The sequence below is a fragment of the Phoca vitulina genome, unplaced genomic scaffold (genome assembly GCF_004348235.1).
Source record: "Phoca vitulina isolate PV1807 unplaced genomic scaffold, GSC_HSeal_1.0 scaffold39, whole genome shotgun sequence".
NCBI lineage: Eukaryota > Metazoa > Chordata > Mammalia > Carnivora > Phocidae > Phoca > Phoca vitulina.
The window spans coordinates 15,250,927-15,274,771 of NW_022589742.1; the positions used below are offsets into that span (position 1 = coordinate 15,250,927).

Consider the following 23,845-nt stretch of genomic DNA (forward strand, 5'->3'; position numbering starts at 1 on the left):
CCATTGCATGATTTTGTTTGGAGGCAGTCTGCTGTAGAATGTATTCTGACTTCTTGACATACCCATCCATCTCTTTGTATACACTTAATCTTTGTCCTTTGGCCAAGCACCACAGTACATCATATGCCTTTAGAAATGGGCGGGGTGGGGTTACAATTTCAAAAAGAAATGATTCTGTCATTTTAGGAATTAACCCTGTTTTGTAGCTTGATTACTAATTGCTTATAATCTGATTTCTTTTTCACATCGTAGCAACTGCCCTATGTTTTTGCATAGATAGGAGAGAGGCGCTCTTTGTTTATATGCTGTTTCCCCTCCTCTTTCCCCTTTCTCCTCCCACCTCCAATTCTTTGTCAGAATGTTAGCAAACTTGACACCCACCTTGAAATGATCTCATCCACATCTGTCACCATTGTCAAGTTCATTTTCATTATATGCTGCCTTTTGCCTTAAAACCTAATTGCTGTTATTTGTTTACTTACTTTATTTGGATGCTCTGCCTCTTTCCAGAAATGATTGAAGGCAATTAATAGTGACTACTTTATGTCTGCATTTGGCACTGAGTAGCAGATAGGTTAGGTAATAGATATTTTCTATTCTGTAGTATTTTATTTGGTTACCAAACATTGTGCTGCCCATGTGATCAAACTGATCACCGACCCCTGACCTGAGGGTCAAATGTGTGAACATTTTTCTCTATTCAGAATCCTTCTTACCTCCTTAAAAAGGAAACTGGACTCCTTGTGGGCAAGGATCCAGACTTCCTGGGAACTGCCAAATGACACTTTTTTTTCCGAAGCCTAGAAGATGAGCCCTTCCCCACTTTTTCTGCTGAGGCAAAGCTTTCCAGAAGAAAATCTGTAGCAAGTCAGCCTTTTCTGCATCCAGTTAATAAGTTGTATTTTCTAGATATTTCCTAACATTTTAAAGGAGTTGCTGCATATTGTAACATTTCTCTAGATCATGTTTCCAAAAATTACCTAGTCCAGTAAATCAAGTGGAGAGCTGACCCCAAACCTACTGAATGAGAATGTCCTGGAGAGAGCCCTGGGAATTTTTATTTTAACAGGCTCTTGATGTAATTCTTATGATCAGGCAAGTTTGGAAAATACTGTTTTAAGGCTTAAACAGACTGAGGAACCTTGAGTCTCCTGTGATTTGTATTAAGCCCATTTTCTGATACTCAGAATAGTGGCAGCCGTTGTCCCTTCCTATACTACACACTACCTGAGACCAGGGATTATGTCCTGTTTTTGTGTCCTCAGTGCTTTGCATAGTCTGTGGCACATGGTAAATTCTCACTGGCTGAACCCTAGTACTGTGAAGGACTTAACTTTGTAGAACAGAGTGAGATTGCTTTTTTGTCATCTAAATCATTTTTCCTCTGGTGCCTTTCTCACTGCACTCTAGTTATTACTACTATGATTCGTCTAAAATAACAGCAAGGGGGGCGCCCGGGTGGCTCAGTTGGTTAAGCAACTGCCTTCGGCTCAGGTCATGATCCTGGAGTCTGCTTCTCCCTCTGACCCTCCCCCCTCTCATGCTCTCTCTCTATCTCATTCTCTTTCAAATAAATAAATAAAATATTTTTTAAAAAATAAAATAAAATAACAGCAAGGGTTATGCTAAAGAAAAGTTGGGGAGCTGATAAAGGGAAATAGTTCTTGCATTCCTTATAAAGAGATACCTAGTTACAGTGGACAGATCATGTAGGCTTGTCCTGTCTTGTGTTTTATCCATGTCAGAAAAGTCAGTTTGACATTCAGAAAACAAGACTCAAGAGCATATGGACCTCTTAACTATTTGAGAATCCTAGGAGCCTCAGTTGTGTGGATGTATTTCTGGAAAAGGCTTTCTGGGAGTATGAAAAAACAGGAGATTATGAAATCTACAGAAATGAAGTTGCTGGTTTAGGCACTATTCTAATGCTAGTCTGTAGTATTTGAAGTTACTGATTTATTATTAAGCAACCTGAAATAAATGAGATCTGGCTAAACTTCTTTGCAAAAAATTCTTCAAATGTTCAGTCCTTATCATAGAATTGGAAGGAATTTCTGTTTCCTTCCTTCATTAATTAGTCCAACAAATATTTATCGAGCAAACATCTACTATGTGTTAGGCACTAAATACAATTGTAACAACAATTCAAGAATCAAATCCTTGAACAATATAGTGAATATAGACAACAATACTGTATCCTAATCAGACTTCCTAAGAGACTAGATCTTAATTATTCCAGCCACTAAAAAGAAATGATAATGGGGCTCCTGGGTGGCTCAGTCGTTAAGCGTCTGCCTTCGGCTCAGGTCATGATCCCAGGGTCCTGGGATGGAGCCCCACATCGAGCCCCACATTGGGCCCCGCATCGGGCTCCCTGCTCAGTGGGAAGCCTCCTTCTCCCTCTCCCACTCCCCCTGCTTGTGTTCCCTCTCTTGCTATGTCTCCCTCTGTCAAATAAATAATAAAATCTTAAAAAAAAAAAAAGAAATGATAATTATGTGATAGAGGTGCTAATTATTGCTACAATGGAAATCATAATATAAATGTATCAAATTGAAAAAAAATTGAATCCCAAGTGTGAGGAAGGAAGTGCTACCTCTCTGTGTGGTCTGATTGCAGAAAATCTAAAGGAGAATCTAGAACAGACTGCTGTAATGAGAAGTCAAGGAGTAAGTTGGCTTCTCACCTTAGCAAGACAAGTGAAAAGACGTGTTTAGCCATGATATGAAGTTTCCTAAAATCTTGAAGCTATGGGGGAAAGGTGTGGGAGTAATTTTATGGGTAAAAGAAAACTGGGGGCAGGGGGCGGGGAATATAAACATCCATACAACACCACCTCTTACAAAACTAAAGTCACTTGGTAGGTATGTAAAAATTTGGTTTGTTGATAATAATAGTATATTGCATTTCTTTTCAGGCAGTAGTTTAAATGTTAGCCAATTTACTTTTTAAAAAGTTAATTTACTTTTAAATATCTTTTTTTTTTCTTTTTGGCAAATCAAGGCAAAAACTGCTGAACTTTCCCAAATCTACACTCTTAGTTTTATCTGTGAAAAGCAAGCAAAAACAGAATAAACACATCAGTATTACATTAAAACAAAGTTATTGCATCTGGATTTAGGATCTTCTAGAGGGACAATAAACGAATTTTTTAAAACTACTTATTTTCAGTAAATAAACTTGGGGTGGAGGTGGGGGACACAACTAAATTCGCTGAACTAAACCACGTGGAATTTTTTCTACCCAGTCTCATTTACTAAGCTCTGAGAGTTGTCAGTCTCTACTTCTGGTGCTTAATCATTTTATGGATTTCTGAAAATCAAAAGCTTGCCCAGATCAAGATAAGCTTCCCCACCCTTGCACATTTTCATTTTCATGATTTGTTATTTCCAAATATAAACCATTTTTTTTCATGTGGTGATAAAGGATTCTAAAGCAGGTAATAAATAAAAATAGTAAAGAAATATACATTTTCACTTCTGAGGGTGTAGGTTTATAGTCTCTTATCTGTAATTCAGAAATGAAAATAGGACTAAAAATCAGGTTTTTATAACTCATCTGCCACTGACACCTGACCTAAACTGGAGAGAGAGGCTGCTTATAACCTTTTGTTCATCCCACTTTGAAATTTTTCATGGAAACATTACTGTGTGTGACTGTGGATTGCTGCCTTTTACTGTGCTGGGTGTTATTTACTGTATGGTATAAACACTATATACTTAAAACCATATAATTCTGAGTTCTGGAATATCCATGTTCCCGAGGATTTCAGGTAAGAGACTGCAGACCTGGTTTGGACCTGTTTTTACTCTTCTGTGCCCTGAAATTGTGAAAGCAAGGGGGAAAGCTCCATATTTCTAATATGAAATGCTACTACCAGTGCCCATTCTGTTAATCTTTTAAAGGCTGGTCAGACCAGGAATCTGCCTCTAGACCGTTGGTTCTCAAAGCAGCATAAGCATCACTAGGGAGCCTGTTAAAAAATGCAAATTCTTGGGCCCCCATTCTAGATCTCCTAACTCAGAAACTCTGGGGGTGGGTCTGGCCATCTGTGTTCTAGCAAACACTCCAGAGGATTCTGATGCACGTTCAAGTTTTAGAACCACTGCCCTAGATCAGGATTGGCAAATTGCAGCCCACAGGCCAAACCCACATGCTTTTGTATGCATGCCCTTGAGCTAAGATTGGTTTTTACATTTTTTTAAATGGATGAAAAAGATTAAAAATAACTATTTTGTGACACATGAAAATTATTTAAACTTCACATTTTAGTGCCCATAAAGTTTTATTAGAAAATGGCCATGGGACTCCTGGGTGGCTCAGTTGTTAAGCGTCTGCCTTCGGCTCAGGTCATGATCCCAGGGTCCTGGGATCGAGCCCTGCATCGGGCTCCCTGCTCAGCGGGGAGCCTGCTTCTCCCTCTCCCTCTGTCTACCACTCTGCCTACTTGTGCTCTCTATCAAATAAATAAATAAAATCTTTAAAAAAAAAAAAAGAAAAACGGCCTTGCCCATTCATTTATACGTTGTCTGTGGCTGCTTTTGTGCGACATCAGCAGAGACCATATGGCCTGAAAAGCTGAAAATGTTTACGATCTGGTCCTTTACAGAAAGAGTTTGCAAACCCCTGCTCTAGTCAGTAGTCAACATGAGAAGTATCATAAGCAGAGAAGGTAGTCCTGAGACCTTCCTTCATTTCCATGTGTGAGAGTTGTTCTAATCATCAGATCATTACATGGATGTACAGAGTTTTACATCAACATAATATTTGTATTATTTTGGAGGACTAAGAGCCAAGTAGTTGATATTTTAAGTTTAATCATTAAAAAATATTTTATAATCTGAAATTCTTTAGTTCTTTGGAAAAGATAAATCCACTTAACAAAAATTTTTTTTTATTTTGTGCTTTAACATTTCTATCTTCAAGGACTGTGTCGCAGGGTTTTATTATTTTGTGCAAGGTTTGAGCCAGCCATTTAAATTACCCTTTAAGTGGTGGTTATAATGCCCCTAGGTAGTCTATATTTAACTTTTTGTATCTATTCAGCCATCTCTCTGTGCTTACTTTGTTTACGGTGAGGATGTGAAGAGAGAAGTGTTTTTGATGAACTGCCCATTTGTTTTTCATTATCTTTTCTGGGAAGCTGTAATTTCCTCCCTGGGCAGCATTGACTTATACTCTTATTAAAAACTCCCAACAATTTAAGTGTGTGGATTCTGATATCTGCAATATTTGTACAGTTTTGATTATTTTTTTTCTTGGTCGTTTAAAAGTGAACATCATGCACCCCAATGGGCAGTAAGTCTTTACTTGTACAATGCAATGACCTCTAGTCATAAACATGTATTAACTATTTTATTTTTGTATGTGTGTGTGTCTTAATAAATTGTGTTCCTTAGGCAACTTGTTCCAGCGATGGCATGTTCCTCTAGAACTCCAGATGACAAGACAAATGGCTAGCTCTGGTGCATCAGGGGGCAAAATCGATAATTCTGTGTTAGTCCTTATTGTGGGCTTATCAACAATAGGAGCTGGTGCATATGTAAGTAGAAAAGCAGCTTGTGTAAAGAAGCTGCCAAACAGCTCCCATTAGTAGACTCAGTACTACTCTGCTTTAAAACTTTTGCAACTAATTCCCCTTTCTCCTTTTGAAAAAATTTCCAAAAAGCCTTCTTTAAAGTGCCTACTGTCTAATAATCCTGTGAGAGCCAATTTGGGAATGACTGAAATCTCCTGTTGATTAGCTTTGTTCTTTTCACTTGTCTTTTTACTCATTACTCGAAAGCCACTGTGTTTTCTTAGATTTGACTAATCCACAAAATTGTACCTTTTCTCTTGGATATGACACACTAACCTGTGAATAGGTGAGAATTCATTGCAGCTCCTTAGCACAATATTTGATTTTGCCCCATTTGTCAAATATTTTATTTTTTCCTCAGCTTGGGATAGACATTAAACAACAATAACAGCTTTCAATCCAAAATATTAAGTGTTCCCAGAAGGAAAGCTATCCCTGAATCTCACCCAAAGACTAAATTATAGAAGTTGGCCTAGTATCTAATTTCAGAATGGAATTTGTGTGAGGTGAGAAATACGGTTTTAAATGCTTTGTAAAATTAACATAGTTATAGCTCCTTAAATGAACTCTGATCAGCTTAGTTGGTCACAGAGGAATTACTCTGTGGTGCTTTTTTTTTTTTTAACTTGGCGGGGTTTGCTGTGACTAAGCAGATCAGTCTAAAGTTGGATCATGTAAGGTTGAGTGAACCAACTTAGATAACACCTAGTAACACCCTTGATTGAAGGAAGCTGTTTGTTTCACTCCCCAAGAGCAAATGGTTGGATGCCATTATAATTTTAGTTCTTTCCACATTGGTAAGACAGTGAAATTATCTTTGTTCCTTGGTCACTAGGTTATAAAACAGGGAGATGAAAATGACTTGAAGTTACCTAGATTGTCATTCCCTGACCTGACTCCCAAATGCACAGAGACAGTTTTGGCCAGGTGTGAATGAACCCAGTTAAGTAAGAAGTAGGTGAGCTCCGTCCGCTAACCGGCTCTGAGGAAGTACACATCCTCCAGTCCTGGAGCAGCACTTTTTTCTTTTGTAGCACAGGGTAACCAAAAATGCTTCCCTGCCTTTGTGTTGAATGTTTCTTCATTAATACTTAGTGCTTTTTCTATTTCCTTTTGTTTCTTTCTTGGCCTTATCTTTACCTACAGTTGTGCAGTGTCATCACCTAGGATCCCCTTCTAGATCACTAGCGTCTGCAGGTGCTTCTGGGAAAGATGGCAGCAGCCTAGTATACTTCTTAATTGTAGGAGCAACAGTCACTGGGGCAGGAGTTTATTATGTAAGATGCTTACACTAAAATATATTTCGGGGTAGGGTGGGTGAGACCATGGCACTAATGAAAACTTGATCCATTAGAATACAACGAAGTATTCACAGCATGTGCTTTCTTGGTATTTATTAAAGGGACATTGTCAGTCACCAGGGAGCCCTCAAACCTCATCTTCCAAACTGTTGAAGTCCTACCAGATATATGTGAAGCCATACATTGAATGATTATTTTTAAAATCCTCATCATTAACCCTTCCTTCGAAACTTTTACCAAGGTCATAATTCTTTTTAAGATGCTAAATTATATTGTGCTTTAGTGCTGCATACCTAACAAGATAGTCTCAAAGAGTAAACGTCAAATAAGCAAGTAAAAGTAACTTGAATGCCATCCGTTTTGGATCATTTTAGGTAAAACGCCATCTTTGTGTTTTGTCAGAGACAATCAACCCGACTTTTATTGCGAAAAGGCATTTTATTGAATGCTTCTGAGGAGGTCCAAAAAGCCACAGAATTACAATATTCTCCCCACCCACCCCCAGCCTCTATTTCAAAGTAAATTCGTTTGGCAGTGTCCCTTTTGTAATCTCTAATTTGGTCAAACTAGTGGCTGAAGTGGTACAAGCTATAACACATTCGTGTAGACTGCTTTTGTAAACGCCTCTCATTCATGATTTAGATACTGCCCTCTGAGCCTTACCTCTTCCATTGCCTAGCTCTCGACTTCTGCTGTCAGTGCCACCCCATTCATTCCAAAATAGATGTGAAGTGTTTGCATCTGATATGTCTGTACCAGCTGAAACCTATTAAACCTCTGGTTTATGTTGCTGTACCAGAGTTGGATGGCCTTCACAGAGCTGGCCAGGCAAATCTCTTGATGCCAGGCCACAAGACAGGGCCACGAGTCACTGTTGCTTTCTTCCTCCTTGGAAATATCTCCGAAGCACAAGTTCCTCTCAAGCCATTCACTTAAATGCCTCATTGCCCTCTGTGTTTATCCAACACTGGTAATAGTAAAGCTACTAGATTATAGTGGTTTCAGGTTAAATGATAAGCTTTTGTCTACCTACAACTGTTATTGAACTATTCTGTAAAGTTTTATATTGGGTTTTAAGTCATTTAAAATGTGATCTGAGGTAGCTTAGGTTTTTATCCTCTGAAATTGGTCTTAATCTAACAAGAACTTAAAAATCGGAGTTCAGATTTGATGAGATGTGGCTAGAAGTTATTTAGTGTTTGTTAGTCTGCTCTGACTGCCATAACAAAATAGCACAGACTGGGTGGCTTAAACAACAGAAATGTATTTTCTCACAGTCTGGACGCTAGAAGTCCAGTATCAGGGTGTCAGCATGGTCGGGTTCTGGTAAGAGCTCTCTCCCTGGCTTGACCACCTTCTCCTATGTCCTCACACGGGGAAGAGAGAGAGAGAGAGAGAGAGTGAGCATGAGCTCTGGAGTCTCTTATTCTTATAAGGGCACCAGCCCTATCAGATTAAGCCCCCCCTTATTTAACCTTTATCACCTCCCAAATGCCCCATCTCCAAATACCATCACATTGGGAGTTAGGGCTTCGACATAAGAATTGGAGGGGGACACACATTCAGTCCACAGTGCTGTTCCTTCATAACTTTTCTCTCTCACATGAGGAAGTGTTCCTAATTTGAGTACAAATACTATTTTAGCGACTACTGAGTTGGGAGCTCTTTACCGCACCCCCCCCCCCCAAAAAAAACTAAGAGAGCGGAACTAAGAACAAGGGAAATTTTTCTGAAATGTTTGCTCCGGGTCTGTACTTTATTTTTTTTTTAGATTTTTTTTTTTAAAGATTTTATTTATTTATTTCGCAGAGAGATAGCGAAAGCAGGAACACAAGCAGGGGGAGTGGGAGAGGGAGAAGCAGGCTTCCCACCGAGCAGGGAGCCTGATGTGGGGCTCGATCCCAGGACCCTGGGATCATGACCTGAGCCAAAGGCAGACGCTTAACGACTGAGCCACCCAGGCACCCCTGGATTGTTTTTTTTAAAAGATTTTATTTATTTATTTGAAAGAGAGAGAGTGAGTGAGAGAGAGCACAAGCGGGGGAAGAAGCAGAGGGAGAGGGACAAACAGACTCCCCACTGAGCAGGAAGCCCAACGAGGGGCTTGATCCCAGGACCCTGGGATCACGACCTGAGCCAAAGGCAGCTGCTTAACCAACTGAGCCCCTAGATTATTATTTACTTATTTGAGAGAGAGAGGGAGACGGAGAGAGAGGGCACGAGCAAGGGGGAGGGGGAGAGGGAGAAGCAGACTCCCCACTGAGCAGGAAGTAGGACACAGGACTTGATCCCAGGACCCTGGGATCATGACCTGAGCCAAAGGCAGACACTTAACCAACTGAGCCACCCAGGCACCCTTGGGGTCTGTACTTTAAACCAGTGGTTTTTACATTTCTCACCACAGTTCACAGAAAATTACATTTTATCTGGCAACCTGTTATATAACTATAAATACATAAAACTCAAACAAAATTCAAAATAATACTTAGTAGGTGTGACATACTCTGATAGTTTTATTCTCTTCTATTTGTTTTTTTAATGCTGATTATAACCTTACTAAATTGATTTTACCGCCCACTAATGGGTTGCAACCTTAATTTGAAAAGCACTGATCTGAACAGCACGTCTTTGGCTTAGATTGCAAATAGGAACTCCTGATTGGTGTAGATGTGGACATTCCTCCTTGTCTTGCTAGTGACTTTGTCTAGGACTGTAGACAGATCTGATCTCAGTCCTGTTACTTGTCAGTGAGCAGAGCCTAAGTAGCCTTTAGACTATTTAATGAGATTTAGTATTGGGGCCCTTTGCCCAACTTGTTCAACTGGTTGTTCAACTGGTAAAATCATATTGCCTCATAAAATGACCTTTTTCCTTTCAAATTTCTTCAAGACAAATAAACACTGCCATATTAATCTGTTTAGAAAAGTTGTCTCCAGTGATATTTTTCACAGATTTGTAGTTTTTCTTAACCCGACATGTATTCATGCCACTAATTGGAAATCTGTGCAAACTGGGAATACAGTAATACTTGGGGGAAAAGTAAATTTTTATTTAGTATGTCTGCAAACATTTTTATATCAGAATATTTACTTAAAAACTAGATACATAAATATATAAATATATGACAACCCTCATTTTTGTCCTTTCCCCACTAAACCTCAAGCTTTTTCTTGGTCGGGCGCCTGGGTGGCTCAGTCGTTAAGCGTCTGCCTTCGGCTTGGGTCATGATCCCAGGGTCCTGGGGTTGAGTCCCACATGGGGCTCCCCGCTCGGCAGGAGGCCTGCTTCTCCCTCTCCCACTCCCCCTGCTTGTGTTCCCTCTCTCGCTGTGTCTGTCTCTCTGTCAAATAAATAAAATCTTAAAAAAAAAAAAAAAAGAACAATAAATAGGCTAATGTGGTTAAGAAGAGCACCAAGAGATAAGGTCACAGAGTGCCATATTAAAAAAAAAAAAAAGATTTTTCTTGGTCTACTCTACCCCTCACGTGTGAAGCCACTGGGTCTAGGCTGTTTTTGGCTATCTCTCTCCATCCAAACATGACCCCAGTTCATTTCTCTGTTCACTCATGTTGACCAGCTTTAAGCCATCTTTTTATGTAAAATTCCCTTTCTTAAAAGAAATTTTTTTTTAGGTGTGGGTAAATACTGGATTCGTGTATGGTATCTGATGGCAAGGTAAAAACTTTATTCCTGAAATTGATGTCAGTTGAATTCATTTTATTAATGTGATGAATTTAGTGGTGAATTCAAGGAATAGCCATTCACTTTTAACATACCATCCTTAATTTTCCAACCCATTCATACCATATGTTAGATATTTCCAGGCTGATAAATGTTAAGTCTGGGGTCCAGGTTCCTCCTTATAGCCCACTGCCTAATGGGCTGCTCTGTAAAGGGCTCATAGAAATATTCTTCAGGGACGCCTGGGTGGCTCAGTCCGTTAAGCATCTCCCTTCAGCTCAGGTCATGATCCCAGGGTCCTGGGATTGAGCCCCACGTCAGGCTGCCTGCTCCGCGGGGTGCCTGCTTCTCCCTCTGCCTCTCCCCCTGCTTGTGTTTGCATGCTCTCTCTCTCTCTCTCTCTCTCTCTCTGTCAAATAAATAATAAATGAAATCTTCTAAAAAAAATATTCTTCAAACATGTTTTATGACACTTCTGATTGTCCTTACTTTCTCCTCCAATTAATTAACGACCTGGGATTTCAGTTAACATCAGTTACTTAAATTTTCATCTTGTTGAGCCTTTGGGGTACAAAAGAGCAAAAGTAAAACAAGTCATTCTTGCCTATTTTTTTTTTAAATCTCCAATAAATTCCAGTGCTGTACATTAAAAAAAAAAAAAAAAACTAGTCATAATGCTAACGGACACTTCAAGTTGAACAGCTAGAGAAGATAGTAGATTTGAAATAGGTGATTAAGCAAGGTATTTAACCCTTGGTAAATACCTAAGTGTCAAAAGCAGGATAGACTATTGAGGGAAAGATGAGTTACTCTGTAAGACTAGGATACAGGCAGTCATGTTTCAGGGCATTAGCCGAGTACCCAGCAAAACTTGGGACGTCTCCCAAGAAAACATAATGTCCCAGCTTCCTACCCAGAACTGTATAGCTTCGTTTCACAGCTAGTATCCACAGCTAAGCATGGTCCAAAACCCCTTTTATAAAATTTAACCCTGGAGTGCCTGGATGGCTCAGTCAGTTAAGCCTCTGACTTCGGCACAGGTCATGATCTCGGGGTCCTGGGACTGAGCCCCACATTGGGCTCCCTGCTCGGCAGGAAGTCTGCTTCTCCCTCTCCCTCTGCCACTCCCCCCACTCGTGCTCTCTCTCTCTCTCTCTTAAAAATAAATAAATAAGGGGCGCCTGGGTGGCTCAGTCATTAAGCGTCTGCCTTCGGCTCAGGTCATGATCCCAGGGTCCTGGGATCGAGCCCCGCATCGGGCTCCCTGCTCCGTGGGGAAGCCTGCTTCTCCCTCTCCCACTCCCCCTGCTTGTGTTCCCTCTCTCGCTGTCTCTCTCTGTCAAATAAATAAAATCTTCAAATAAATAAATAAATAAATAAATAAAACCTTTAAAAAATAATAAAGTTTAGCCCTTTATTCGTCTAGTATAAAATGATTTTCTTTAAAAAAATTTTTTTAAAAAAAGATGGTAAAGACAGCTTAAGAGGGGAGGAAAGTCATTCAGGTATTCATGAATATACATTTGTCTTATTTCTTTATAAAAGTTTGTAAAAATTAAAATCAGTGTAATTCAGGGCGCGTGGCTGGCTCAGTCGTAAAACATGTGACTCTTGATCTCAGGGTCGTGAGTTTGAGCCCCACGTTGGACAGAGATTACTTTTAAAAAATAAAAAAAATAAAATGAAAAAATAAAAAAAATGATTTCCTTTTTTTCTTTAGCTGTACCTTCAGACTTCAATATAAGGAAAATTCTTTACATAAAGCCTAAGGAAATTTGAAACTGGAACCTTTTCATCGGTGTGCCTACGTTCTTTTTAGACCAAGTGTGTACATACCCGATATTTTTTTGAGAAAATAATTTTGCCTTAGTGATTTTAATATAGAACTTACTTCATGTAGACAAAAGTTTCTCATTTAATTGAAAGATAATGATATTACTTACGGTATGAGCTAGCTTTATGATGAAATTTTCTCCATGTTTGGATCTGCAGGCCTACAAGACTATAAAAGATGATCAAAAAAGATATGATGAAAGAATGTCAGGGTTAGGGCTGACACCAGAAGAGAAACAGAAAAGGGCCACGTCACCTGGTGAGTATTATTTGAGACTCAGTATATGAAGGGCAAGTTAAAAACAGTTTGGGTGCTATGCTTTGCAGATGTCTTACAGACATGACAATGCTGTGAGATTGTAAGCTTCCAGAAACTGTGGAATTACCCCAGACCTGGGAGCAATTTATTAAGGTATTTGACTGGAATTTGGGTTTGAGAATAGTCATTAATGAGGATTATGATTGGCTGGTTTTTTTTTAATATATTAGACTCTTAAAAGGCAAGCTTTATTAGCCTGGTGATAGGTATTAAAGAGGGCATGTATTGAATGGAGCCCTGGGTGTTATACGCAAACAATGAAACATGGAACACTCCATCAAAAACTAATGATGTAATGTATGGTGATTAACATAATAAAATAAAATTTAAAAAATAAAAATAAATAAAAAATTTTTAAAAGGCAAGCTTTAAATTCAAAAGGCAAGCTTGGTGAGGATAATTGTTGGAAAAGACATGAAGGCCTTTTTTTTTCCAATGAGGAAATTCTTTTGGTTTGTTTTGTTCCCCTTTAGAGTCTTTGGAGTTTTCAAGTTGTTAAAGATATATTTGTTTTCCTAAAGCATATAGCACTAGCTGTCACTTCCATCCCCAAGACTGGCTTGATTTTTCAGAATGAAATGTTTTAATCCCTTAATAAGCCCTACAACTCTGGGTGGGCGATTTACATTGCTTTCTTCAAAACACCTCCTTTTTCTTGAACATTGTATAATAATCCCCAATTGACCTGGGTTTTCCCCTTTTGCTGCTAACAAAAGGTGAAACTGAACTTGGTATTTTTCTGTTGATCATTAGGAAGTTAGTGGGAAGAGCAGAAGCTTTCTGATACATACTTTCTGATGTATTTTACAAATAGCTAGACTATTTAAGCTAGGTTCTGGTTCTGACAGATGTAATGAATGAATGACGTTGGCCAAATCATTTGCCTCTTTGGGGGGTATTTTTCACTTATGAAATGAAAAAGTACTTGCTTTTCTTGTTCATCAGGCTGCTGTGAAGTTTGTCAAGATTAATGTAGGTACAGTCTTTGCTAGCTTTATGTAAAGGACTGAAACAAGTACAAGGTGATTTTTTTTTTTTTAATAGTGGCAAGGAGAGGCGGCTGGCTGGCTGGCTCAGTTGGAGGAGCCTGCGACTCTTGATCTCGGTCAGAGTCATGAGTTCAAGCCTCATGTCAGGTGTAGAGATTACTAAAAAATAAATAAATAAACTTTAAATAGTGGCAAGGAGTCATCTGAGATTTTAAGAAAATTCACCCTGTCTGGTGTGTTGCTTACAGCTCCAGAAAGAGAACCAGTTCCTCAAGTCAGGGTACCAAGTCACGTCCCATTCCTGCTCATCGGGGGAGGCACCGCTGCTTTTGCTGCAGCCAGATCCATCCGGGCTCGGGATCCTGGGGCCAGGGTAAGGCACACACTCTTCCACTTGGCACAGAGGGTAGAGTCTGCAAGTACTTAGCCAGTGTCCGCACTTTGACATCTGCCTCTTAAATGACTTGGCTGTGATAACTGTCATCATTTTCTATCTGAAGGTACTGATTGTGTCTGAAGATCCTGAGCTGCCATACATGCGACCTCCTCTTTCAAAAGAACTGTGGTTTTCAGATGATCCGAATGTCACAAAGACGCTGCGATTCAGACAGTGGAACGGAAAAGAAAGAAGGTGCGTTCACTTCTGTAAAATGGGCCTGACTGGCAACTTGAACTAAGCACAGGGCATTGGTAAGGAGTTTGCACAGACCGTGTGGAGTCTGCTGTGGTGCACACTTGGCACAGTGTAGAGGTAATGGCAAGAGTCCTGGATTCTGTTACCCGATCTGCCAACAAGTAAAGCTGTAATGTTGGCCTCCGAAGGACTAATGCACCTATTTCCGGGACCTTGCTGTTAGACTTCTGCCGTGAAGATCAGCTCGGCCTGTGTTGTCACTTCCTTACATTACACTTGCCGAGGTGTCTCCTGTAAAAGCAAAAGAGAAGACACTGTTCTCTGGAGTTTTCCTTGACACCCTAGTAGGCGTGCAGAATTGCGGGAATAGAGTGGAAACACTATAAGGAAGAACCTCCTTATTAAGATGTTTGCATGAAAGACTTGGAAAGACAGGTCCAGAAGCCTTCTCCTTCTATAGGACTCCATGGGTCTCTTGATTCCAGTACCATGTTTTTGGGTTCTAGTTTTTTTCTCTCTAGTGATCGCTTTGATACTGAACTAAGTTTTACAGATCTACCCACCTCCCTCACTCCCATTATCATGTTCTATTCTCAAGCAGGATGCATACTGTCAATTATGTTAGCCATCCCTTCATTAATATCTCATAGCTAATGTGGCAAAGTCCTCTCAGGTGCGAGACCTCGCTGTCCATTGATCAGCACCATTCTGGACAACTCATTCGGGTGGATGTGTGAATACCAGCTCCCTGGGTGGTGTTCTTGTTCTAATTTGGGGGGTTTTTTGTTGTTTTTTTTTTAAGATTTATTTATTTGAGAGAGAGAGTGTGTGCAGTGGGTGGAGGGGCAGAGGGAGAGGGAGAGAAAGAATCTCCAGCAGACTTCCTGCTGAGCACAGAGCCCGACACGGGGCTTGATCTCATCACTCTGAGATCATGACCTGAGCCGAAATCAGCAGTCAGACGCTCAACCAACTGAGCCACCCAGGCGCCCTTTCTTGTTCTAAATTTGAACCTAAATCCAGAGCAGGGTTTCTCAACCTTGGTACTATTGGCATTTAGGGCTGGATAATTCTTTGTTGTGGGGGCTGTTCTGTGCGTTGTAGGATGTTTAATAGCATCCTTGGCCTCTGCCCACTAGATACCAGAAGCCTCCCTCCCCCTAAGCTGTTACAGCCAGAAATGCCTCTAGGCATTGCCAAATTGCCCCCAGGTGAGAACCACTAGTCTAAAATACCTCTGTGTAAATAAGTCACTACCAAGATTTATTGGACTTGGAAACTTACTCTGGAAAATGTTCCTAAGAGTTTTCATGATTGAAACAATTTTACTAAAGCTATGGGGGAAGTTAATGGCAGTTCCAGGTGCTTATAACATTTTCTCCCTCTTCTCTATACAGCATATATTTCCAGCCACCCTCTTTCTATGTCTCTGCTCAGGACCTGCCTCACATTGAGAATGGTGGTGTGGCTGTCCTCACTGGGAAGAAGGTGAGCTAGTAGGCCGCTTCCCTTGTCAAACTCCATGTGGGCTGCAAGTATGGTGACTTGTATTCGCACTACCATTTACATCTGTCCTGCCATTGTAGTTCATCAAAGAAGGATTGAGTCATTTTAGGCTTGCTCTTGCCAGTCTTCACTGCGTGGTGTTTCTTCTTGGGGGAAGCACTAATCTCAAAGCCTAGAGAAGCATGTCAACTAAACTTTCCCAGGGAGGTCAAACCATTGGGGACAGTGACCCTGAATCTGATCCTTCTCCAGATTTGCTCCTCTGCCCTTCCTTTGTCTTCCTATTTTCCACACTAACATTTCTTTGGGATTATTGATGACAAGAGATTGACAGCGGTATATTATTCAGGATAGTAAAATAATTTAGGCATTATGTCAGCATGGGAAGTATCGTTAGACTTTACAAAGGTGAGTGCCTGAGTAATGGGAGCAGTTATTGGAGGGCATTTGTGGGGTCCAGGGAGGGTTTTGTTTTGCTATGTTATGTTTCATTTTTGTTAATGGGAGGTGTTAGAGTGTATTTGTAAACTAATGGCAATGTTCCAGTGGAGAGGGAAGGGTTATCAGAAGGAGCAAAGTCCAGAGTAGATGGGATCCAGAGCACAAGTGGAGAATTGACCTTTGCTAGGCGTAAGCCCACTTCTTCTGTAAGGAAACATAGGCAGAGGAGGTGGATATAGGTTTATGGATAAGCTGGTAATGAGGGGCGCCTGGGAGGCTCAATCGGTTAAGCAGCTGCCTTCGGCTCAGGTCATGATCCCAGGGTCCTGGGATCGAGCCCCATATCGGGCTCCCTGCCCTGCGGGAAGCCTGCTTCTCCCTCTCCCACTCCCCATGCTTGTGTTCCCTCTCTCACTGTGTCTCTCTGTGTCAAATAAATAAATAAAGTCTTTTTAAAAAAAAAAAGCTGGTAATGAGACATTAGGTATTAAGTATCCTCTGTGTGTAAATAACACACAGGCCCTGCTCTTTAGGGCTTAACAGTATTTAAGAAAAAACATGAACAGATAATCCTAACACATAGATGTGGAGTAAGAAAGATAGGCACAGTGTATTGTGGGAATTACTGGGAAACATGCCCAGTGTAGAGGTGATTTCAGGGAAGGCTTCCTGGAGGAGGAGGTCTTATAGAATGGGAAATTTTATGGAATGAAGAAGAATTCACCAGATTCGTGGTAAGTGAAGAGAATTCAAGTAGAAAACAGCATAAGCAAAGGTACGGGGGTATGAAAAAGCACCTTTGGTGCAGGGAAACAAGCAGCTAGCTACTGACAGAGCAGAAAGTATAAGCTAAAGAACGGCAAGAGATGAAAGCGAGACGTTACACAGGGTCCTGACCATGGAGAGCTCTGTTGTATAGAAGAACTTGAGCTTTTCCCCATGGGCCCTGAGGGGCTCTTGCATTTTAGACAAGGATATAGAACAGATCGAATTTTAAGTAATCCCTGTGTTGGCTCTGAAGAGGATGGATTTCAGGGGGACAAGACTAGAGGTAGACCATTTGGAAGACACTGTAGTAATCTAGGCGAGAGATGACAGAGCAGATTAGGGCAGTAGCGGCCGTGACGGCCGCAGTGATGGGGTGGTAGTAGCGGTGGCAGAGAGCCCGGTTCTAAAGTGCTTTACAGCTGTTATCTCATTTTCTCATGAGAATCTTACCAGCTAGGTACTATTATTATTGCCATTTTATAGAAAAAGAAAGTGAGATTAAAAAGAGGTCAACTGTGGGGCGCCTGGGTGGCTCAGTTAGTTAAGCGTTCGACTCTTGATCTCAGCCCAGGTCGTGATCTCAGGGTCGTGAGTTCAGGCCCCACATTGGGCATGGAGCCTACTTAAAAAAAAAAAAAAAAGGGTCAACTAACTTGCCTAAGATCAAATAGCTAATAAATGGTGGAGACAGAATTTGAGCCCATATCTGTCTGACTCCAAAATTCTGACTCCAGAGCCCAAGCTCTTAATAACACTGTTGTATAGCTTCTGATAGAGAGGTGACAGTGGGAGACAGACTGGAGACATGCTTAGAAGGCAGCCTCGATGCTTGGGATAGATTGAAGGTGGGCCATGAGGGAGAGGGAGGAGGCAAAGATGCCTTTCTGATTTCCAGCTGGTGTAGTAGGTGGTGGTGTAGCCCCAGGTGAGAGAGACGTTACAAGAGGAAGACCTAGTTTAAGGGGGAAAGAAAATTTAGTTTCGGATTGTTACATGCGAAATGGAATATATTTGTGGAGATGGCCTGTGGGCAGTTGGATATGTGACTGTGACGCTCAGAGGAGGGATCTGGGCTCGGATAGAGATTCGGGAATCATCCACGTATGTGTAGGGGTTGAAACCATGAGAGTGGGTGAGGCTGCCTGTGGAGAGCTTTGCAGTCAGAGGGGAGTGGGGCAAGGATGGAACCCTGGGGAACCCAACTTTTAGGAGGCAGGCTGAAGAAGAGATCACAGAGGAACTAGGAAAGAAGTTAAAGGAAGAGAGCCCGGGGCAGGGGCTGAGCGAGGTTGGAGAGAGTTTCAAGAAGAATGATCACATCCTCCTTGCAGCAAAGGGTTCTGGCCGGAAGAAAACTGTAAAATGAGCCATATAGACTTAGTGGCTCAGATGTCATTGTGAAGTCAGAAAAGAGGATGAAGTACTTCTTCAAAAAGTTTAAATGAGAAAAGGGAGACGGCAATTGGTAGGAACTCGAGAAGGACGTAGAGTCAGAGGTGGGGCTCTGAGGACGGGACAGACCAAAGTGTGTTAACGGGCTGAAGGCCTCAGATGTCAGCAGAGAAGGGGGTGGTGAGTGGTAACTGCCAGGAGATGGTTCTGGGCGAGAAAGGAAGGGAATGGGGCTTAGGCACAGAAACAGCACAGAAAGGACACCTCATCCCAGAAGCTGGAAGGACGGAAGTGGGGGTTGGGAAGTGGGAAGCCAAGGAGGATCACATCTAATGGCTTCACTTGTTCTTGCAATAAACTAGGGTACCAGGTGGTTGGTTATCTGAGAGTGAGCAGTGTGACGGTTGAGTTAGTGGGGTTGGATTGAAGAGAGAGCTTACCCAAGGACAAACCAAAGGCTAAAGAAACTACTCACCCATCCAATCCCAGTTTATGTCGTTGCCTCCAGAAAGCTCCACGGAGGGCCCCTATCACATGTCCCTAGAGCTACCTGTACTGCCCTTATCAGAGCATTTCTCACTCTTGATTGTATATGTTAAATTGTCTGCCTTGGCTACTAGACTCTGGAGACAGGGAAGGTATCTGTTTTTCTCACCATCATGTCCCTAACACTTAACGCAGTCCCTGACATGGTAGGTGCTTAATAAGTATGTCTTGAACGAATGGCCTCGCAGCTAGTAGAGAGGGGAGCAGAGACTGGATCTCTAGTCTCTCTGACTCCAGATCTCAAGCTCTTCACCGTAAGAAAGAGGAGGGTGCAAGGAAATTAGAGGTGGTAGCAGGAGAACAGTTTGGGTGATCTAGCATGGGCCCAGATTAGTTGGAATGGAACAGCCCACTGGGTAAGCAGAGAAAATAAAAAGCGAGTATAGGTGACAGCAGGACTGGAAAAAAAGCTGGAAGAATGGAAAATTGTGACCAAAAAATGGGATATTCAAGGTAGAAGTAGAGCTTTAAGAGAGAGGATTCTGGATGTGGCTCGGGAGGAAAAGGATGAGCCAGCTTCCCAGGTCTTCAGTGAACGAGGAGTGACCGGGAGGTGGCTCCATAACAGTGACTGGTAGGATGTAGGTGGGTGCTTCTCAGAGGGGCGTGAGGGCCCACGAATCTGGAAGCAGCAGCAGCAACCAGCACCCCCAGCCCTGGGTGTGATGGGGGAGGAGTGTGCGTGAATGAGCGGTCTCTACATGTGAGCCATCCTTGGCGGGAGAGCTGAGTTCTAGCGAAGGGTAGAAGTTAGAACATCTTGTAAAAATGTTGAGGATGTAGGAGCGTTGTTAACCAGGAAATAAGGTTTCCAAAAAAGCCAAGCAGAAAAGTCTGTCTCTGTTCTCCATTTCCACAAATTGGGCAGGGACTTTGGGTACTGCAGGGATTTGTTTTAATGTTGGCTGCTTAAGAAAGTATGACCACTTGAAGAGGCTGGGTACCAGAAACTGTGCTGCCAGTGAGTACTTAGAAATGGTTTCTTGAGGATCACCCTGGGTCAAGAACGAATTCTTCTCACTGGGCTGACGGCTGAAAGGTACAGGGTTCCTTTTTGGGGTAATGGAAATGATCTACAATTATAGTGGTGATGGTTGCACAACCTTGTGAATATACTAAAAACCACGAATTGTACACTTTAACATGGTAAGTATAATGTTATGTGAATTATGTCTCGATACCAAAGCGTTTTAAGCTAACTCATCTCTCCGTCTTTCTGTGTGTGTCCCAGGTAGTGCAGCTCGACGTGAGAGGCAACATGGTGAAACTTAACGATGGCTCTCAGATAACCTATGAAAAGTGCTTGATTGCAACAGGTGAGTATTTCTCCAGACAGATTTCTTCCCTGGTACAGCTCATTCGAGTTTTAGTATAGAAGGCATTACTTAATCTTAAGAAAACCAAAACCCAGTCTCTCTGAAGTGGGTGGCTTCTCTTGGTGCAAAGCCCAGCTAACTACAGGCATCTGATCAGCAGCCCTTCTGGAGTACCCTGCTGCTCCTTTGGGTAAGGGCACAGATGGGTATTGAAGAGGATGGCCTTTTTTTTTCTTCTCCCCGTTTAGCCCCTGCCCTCTGCTCTCCGCCCTGTGCCCCAGAAGTGATACAGCCTCACAGCTTCATTGCCACTTCCGATCAGAAATCAAGAGAGGAGACTGAAGCGGTCGCTTAAACAAACATAGCATGCTTTCTGGCGATGCCTCTAGAAGGGATTGGGGAAGGAAAAACCGAGGCCTTGTGGCCATCTCCAGGGAGGGCGGGCCCTTTGTAGAGACTCACAGATGGCTTCTCCAAGGAAATTGACAGAAGCCTGCTGGGAGGCCAGGTGAAGGGAAACAAAGCCTCTGGGTCTTGTGGATGCTGAGGTGGCACCAGCAGAACCTCGCTCGCCACAGCACCACCTTTTGGGGGGAGCGTTTGGGCTAGCTCCCCGCTTGATGGGCTAAAGGGTTTTCCTCCTCCTATTTCCAGGAGGCACTCCAAGAAGTCTGTCTGCCATTGATAGGGCTGGAGCAGAGGTGAAGAGTAGAACAACGCTTTTCAGAAAGGTAATTGTCTGCTTTAGTGCTTTCATTGTTTGGGTTTTTGAAGAGGTAGCATAATCATGTGGTCCCCAAGTAACCACCCAGGAATTGGGAGATGGGAGCTCTATTTATGGCTCTTCTATAGACTTGTTATCTGGCCTTGAGCAAGTCACTTCCTCTCTCTGCACCTCAAATACCTCACTCAAGGGTTTTCAGCTCCTAGGTGAAAAATACATCTAGTGTTTTTTATTGCTTGCTATAGTTCCTTCCGATTGCTCTTCCATAGTTGTTTTGTTCCTGATGCCTTTGAGTCATTGGAACTCCTTATAGCCTCTTGGCATTTTGCATTGCAAATGTTACTGCGGAGACTTTGAAGAGAAAACTCGAGTACCTAAGTGAAAAAGGAAGCGGGGGCTTTGCTTCTTAACACTGTGCTTTACTCGGGACACCTGCTGAAATTTTCCAGCCACTCTTACGGGTATTTGAGAAGATTGCTATCATCCTTTAAATTCTTGATCAAATAAGGTTTATCAGCCTTTGGCACCATTGCCATTTTGGGCCGGATGACTGTTCGTCATGAGGGGCTGGCCTGTGCATATAGGATATTTAGCAGCATCCCTGGCCTCTACCCGCTAGCTGCAAGGAGCACTTCCTCACCCCCAGTTGTGGCAACCAAAAATGGCTCCAGAAATTGCCAAATGTCCCCTGAGGGGGAGGGGGCAAAACTGCCCCCAGTTGAGAACCACTGATGCTAGAAGGAATGTTCCAAGGGCGAGAAATTTACATCAGTAACAGAGGCTATAATTGAGCCACTTCATACAAGGAGAAGATTTTATGTGCAAATTACATGTCAAAGATTTAGCCGAAAATATTTCTTGGTATTATCTTATGCCCCTTTGGGAAATGAGTGGACTAAACTGGTGTGATCCTGCAGATTGGAGACTTTAGAACCTTAGAGAAGATCTCCCGGGAAGTCAAGTCAATTACAATAATCGGTGGGGGCTTCCTTGGAAGCGAACTGGCCTGCGCTCTTGGCAGAAAGGGTGAGTACTGGGCAGTGACCTCAATTTTTCTTTCTCTGGTTTTATATCCCATGCTTTTTGGGGCTCTCACAAATTCCAGGGATGCATTTGCCAGGATCAGTAGAAGGAGTTTGATTAAGATTTATGTGGTAAGGGGTGCCTGGCTGCCTTAGTCAGTAGAGCATGCAACTCTTGATCTTGGGGATGTGAGTTCAGGCCCCACATTGGGGGTAGAGTTTACTTAAAAAAAAAAAAGAAAAAAGATTTATATGGTGAAAAGCTAAGCACTGAGCTTAGTTCTCGTGAGGAATCCCTTAGTGACCAAAAAGCTGTCATCTGAGCAACTGAGCAGAAATGCTTTCTTTCCCTTCCTCTAGCCTCTAAGCCAGGACTCCTCAGAAATAAAGTATTAAGGGGATGCCTGGCTGGCTCAGTTGGTAGAGCGTATGACCCCTTTTTTTTTTTTTAAAGATTTTATTTATTTATTTGAAAGAGAGAATGAGAGAGAGCACATGAGAGGGGGGAGGGTCAGAGGGAGAAGCAGACTCCCTGCTGAGCAGGGAGCCCGATGCGGGACTCGATCCCGGGACTCCAGGATCATGACCTGAGCTGGAGGCAGTTGCTTAACCAACTGAGCCACCCAGGCGCCCCGAGTGTATGATTCTTGATCTCAGGGTTGTGAGTTTGAGGCGCACATTGGGTATAGAGATTACTTAAAAATAAAACCTTTAGGGGTGCCTGGATGGCTCAGTCGGTTAAGCATCTGATAAATCTTTTTTTTTAATTTTTATTTTTTTAAAGATTTTATTTATTTGAGAGAGAGAGAGCGCGCATGCGCACACACTGAGGGAGAAGGAGAAGCAGACTTCCCGCTGAGCAAGGGGTCTGACGTGGGGCTCGATCCCAGGAGCCCGGGATCATGACCCACGCCAAAGGCAGACGCTTAACCTACTGAGCCACCCAGGCGCCCCCTGATAAATCTTTTTAAAAAAAATCCTTTAAAAAAGAAATAAAATATTAAGGAAAGTGAGTTATTAAGATGATAAGGGCAATGTAGACTACAGAGTTGTATGTATATTTGAACTGCTATTCCCTGTAAAAGTCAGACTTTCTTCAGATGCACGATGGTTCCCAGTTCGACAGCTCTGTGTGTTCCAGTTTGAATGTTTCATGACAGCCGTTTTCCTTAATGTCAGTTTTCGGCTGTGTGAAGTCAGGGCATCTTCTCAGGAGGGTGCTTCCTGTTCAGAGGCCACAGGCACAGGTGTGAGCCTGAGCGGGTGCCTGGGTGTAATGCACTTAGTACATGGTGCGTAGTTGAATCCAGGGACAGCAGTTCTGGCGCCCGTTATATTTGCCTTGTCAGTGCCCCACAAATAGGAGCTCTGGCCTAGGTCGCAGCATTGCCCTGTGTGTCACGAATGGCAACCTGCTGCTCCTTCACTTCTCTTCCTGTCTTCCCAGGATTGGCTTTTGCCTCCTGCTCTACCTAGTCTGTTTCTTCTTCCCAGCTCGAGCTTTGGGTACAGAAGTGATTCAGCTCTTCCCTGAGAAAGGAAATATGGGAAAGATCCTCCCTGAATACCTCAGCAACTGGACCATGGAAAAAGTCAGACGAGGTAGAGAGACTTTCCATATGCTGCCGCTCTTTCCTTTGAATGAGGCCTATGCAAAGTTGGCTTCTTTGGGAACCCCCTTGACATAAGCCATATCACCTGGCAGATGAAATATTTCTACCATTCTCCACTCAGCCAAGTTCCAATAGGCGTTCTGAATCTGACGCACCAAATTCCCAGAAGTACTGAAAATGAA

The 23,845-nt window shown here is 42.3% G+C and overlaps 1 protein-coding gene across 2 annotated transcripts in view; it reads left to right on the top strand.

Moving 5' to 3' along the window:
* Positions 1-23,845, top strand: part of AIFM1 (apoptosis inducing factor mitochondria associated 1) — a 33,401-nt gene that overhangs the window by 1,857 nt on the left and 7,699 nt on the right. Inside the window, exons 2-10 of one of the 2 annotated variants that reach the window (XM_032428324.1) lie at positions 6,725-6,855; positions 12,553-12,652; positions 13,950-14,074; positions 14,202-14,332; positions 15,733-15,823; positions 20,220-20,304; positions 20,959-21,035; positions 21,946-22,054; positions 23,545-23,652. In XM_032428324.1, the coding sequence (XP_032284215.1) occupies positions 6,725-6,855; positions 12,553-12,652; positions 13,950-14,074; positions 14,202-14,332; positions 15,733-15,823; positions 20,220-20,304; positions 20,959-21,035; positions 21,946-22,054; positions 23,545-23,652 (957 nt within the window). Of the gene's footprint in view, positions 1-5,399; positions 5,543-6,724; positions 6,856-12,552; positions 12,653-13,949; positions 14,075-14,201; positions 14,333-15,732; positions 15,824-20,219; positions 20,305-20,958; positions 21,036-21,945; positions 22,055-23,544; positions 23,653-23,845 lie in introns of both variants that reach the window. The other variant, XM_032428322.1, reaches the window with a different exon arrangement.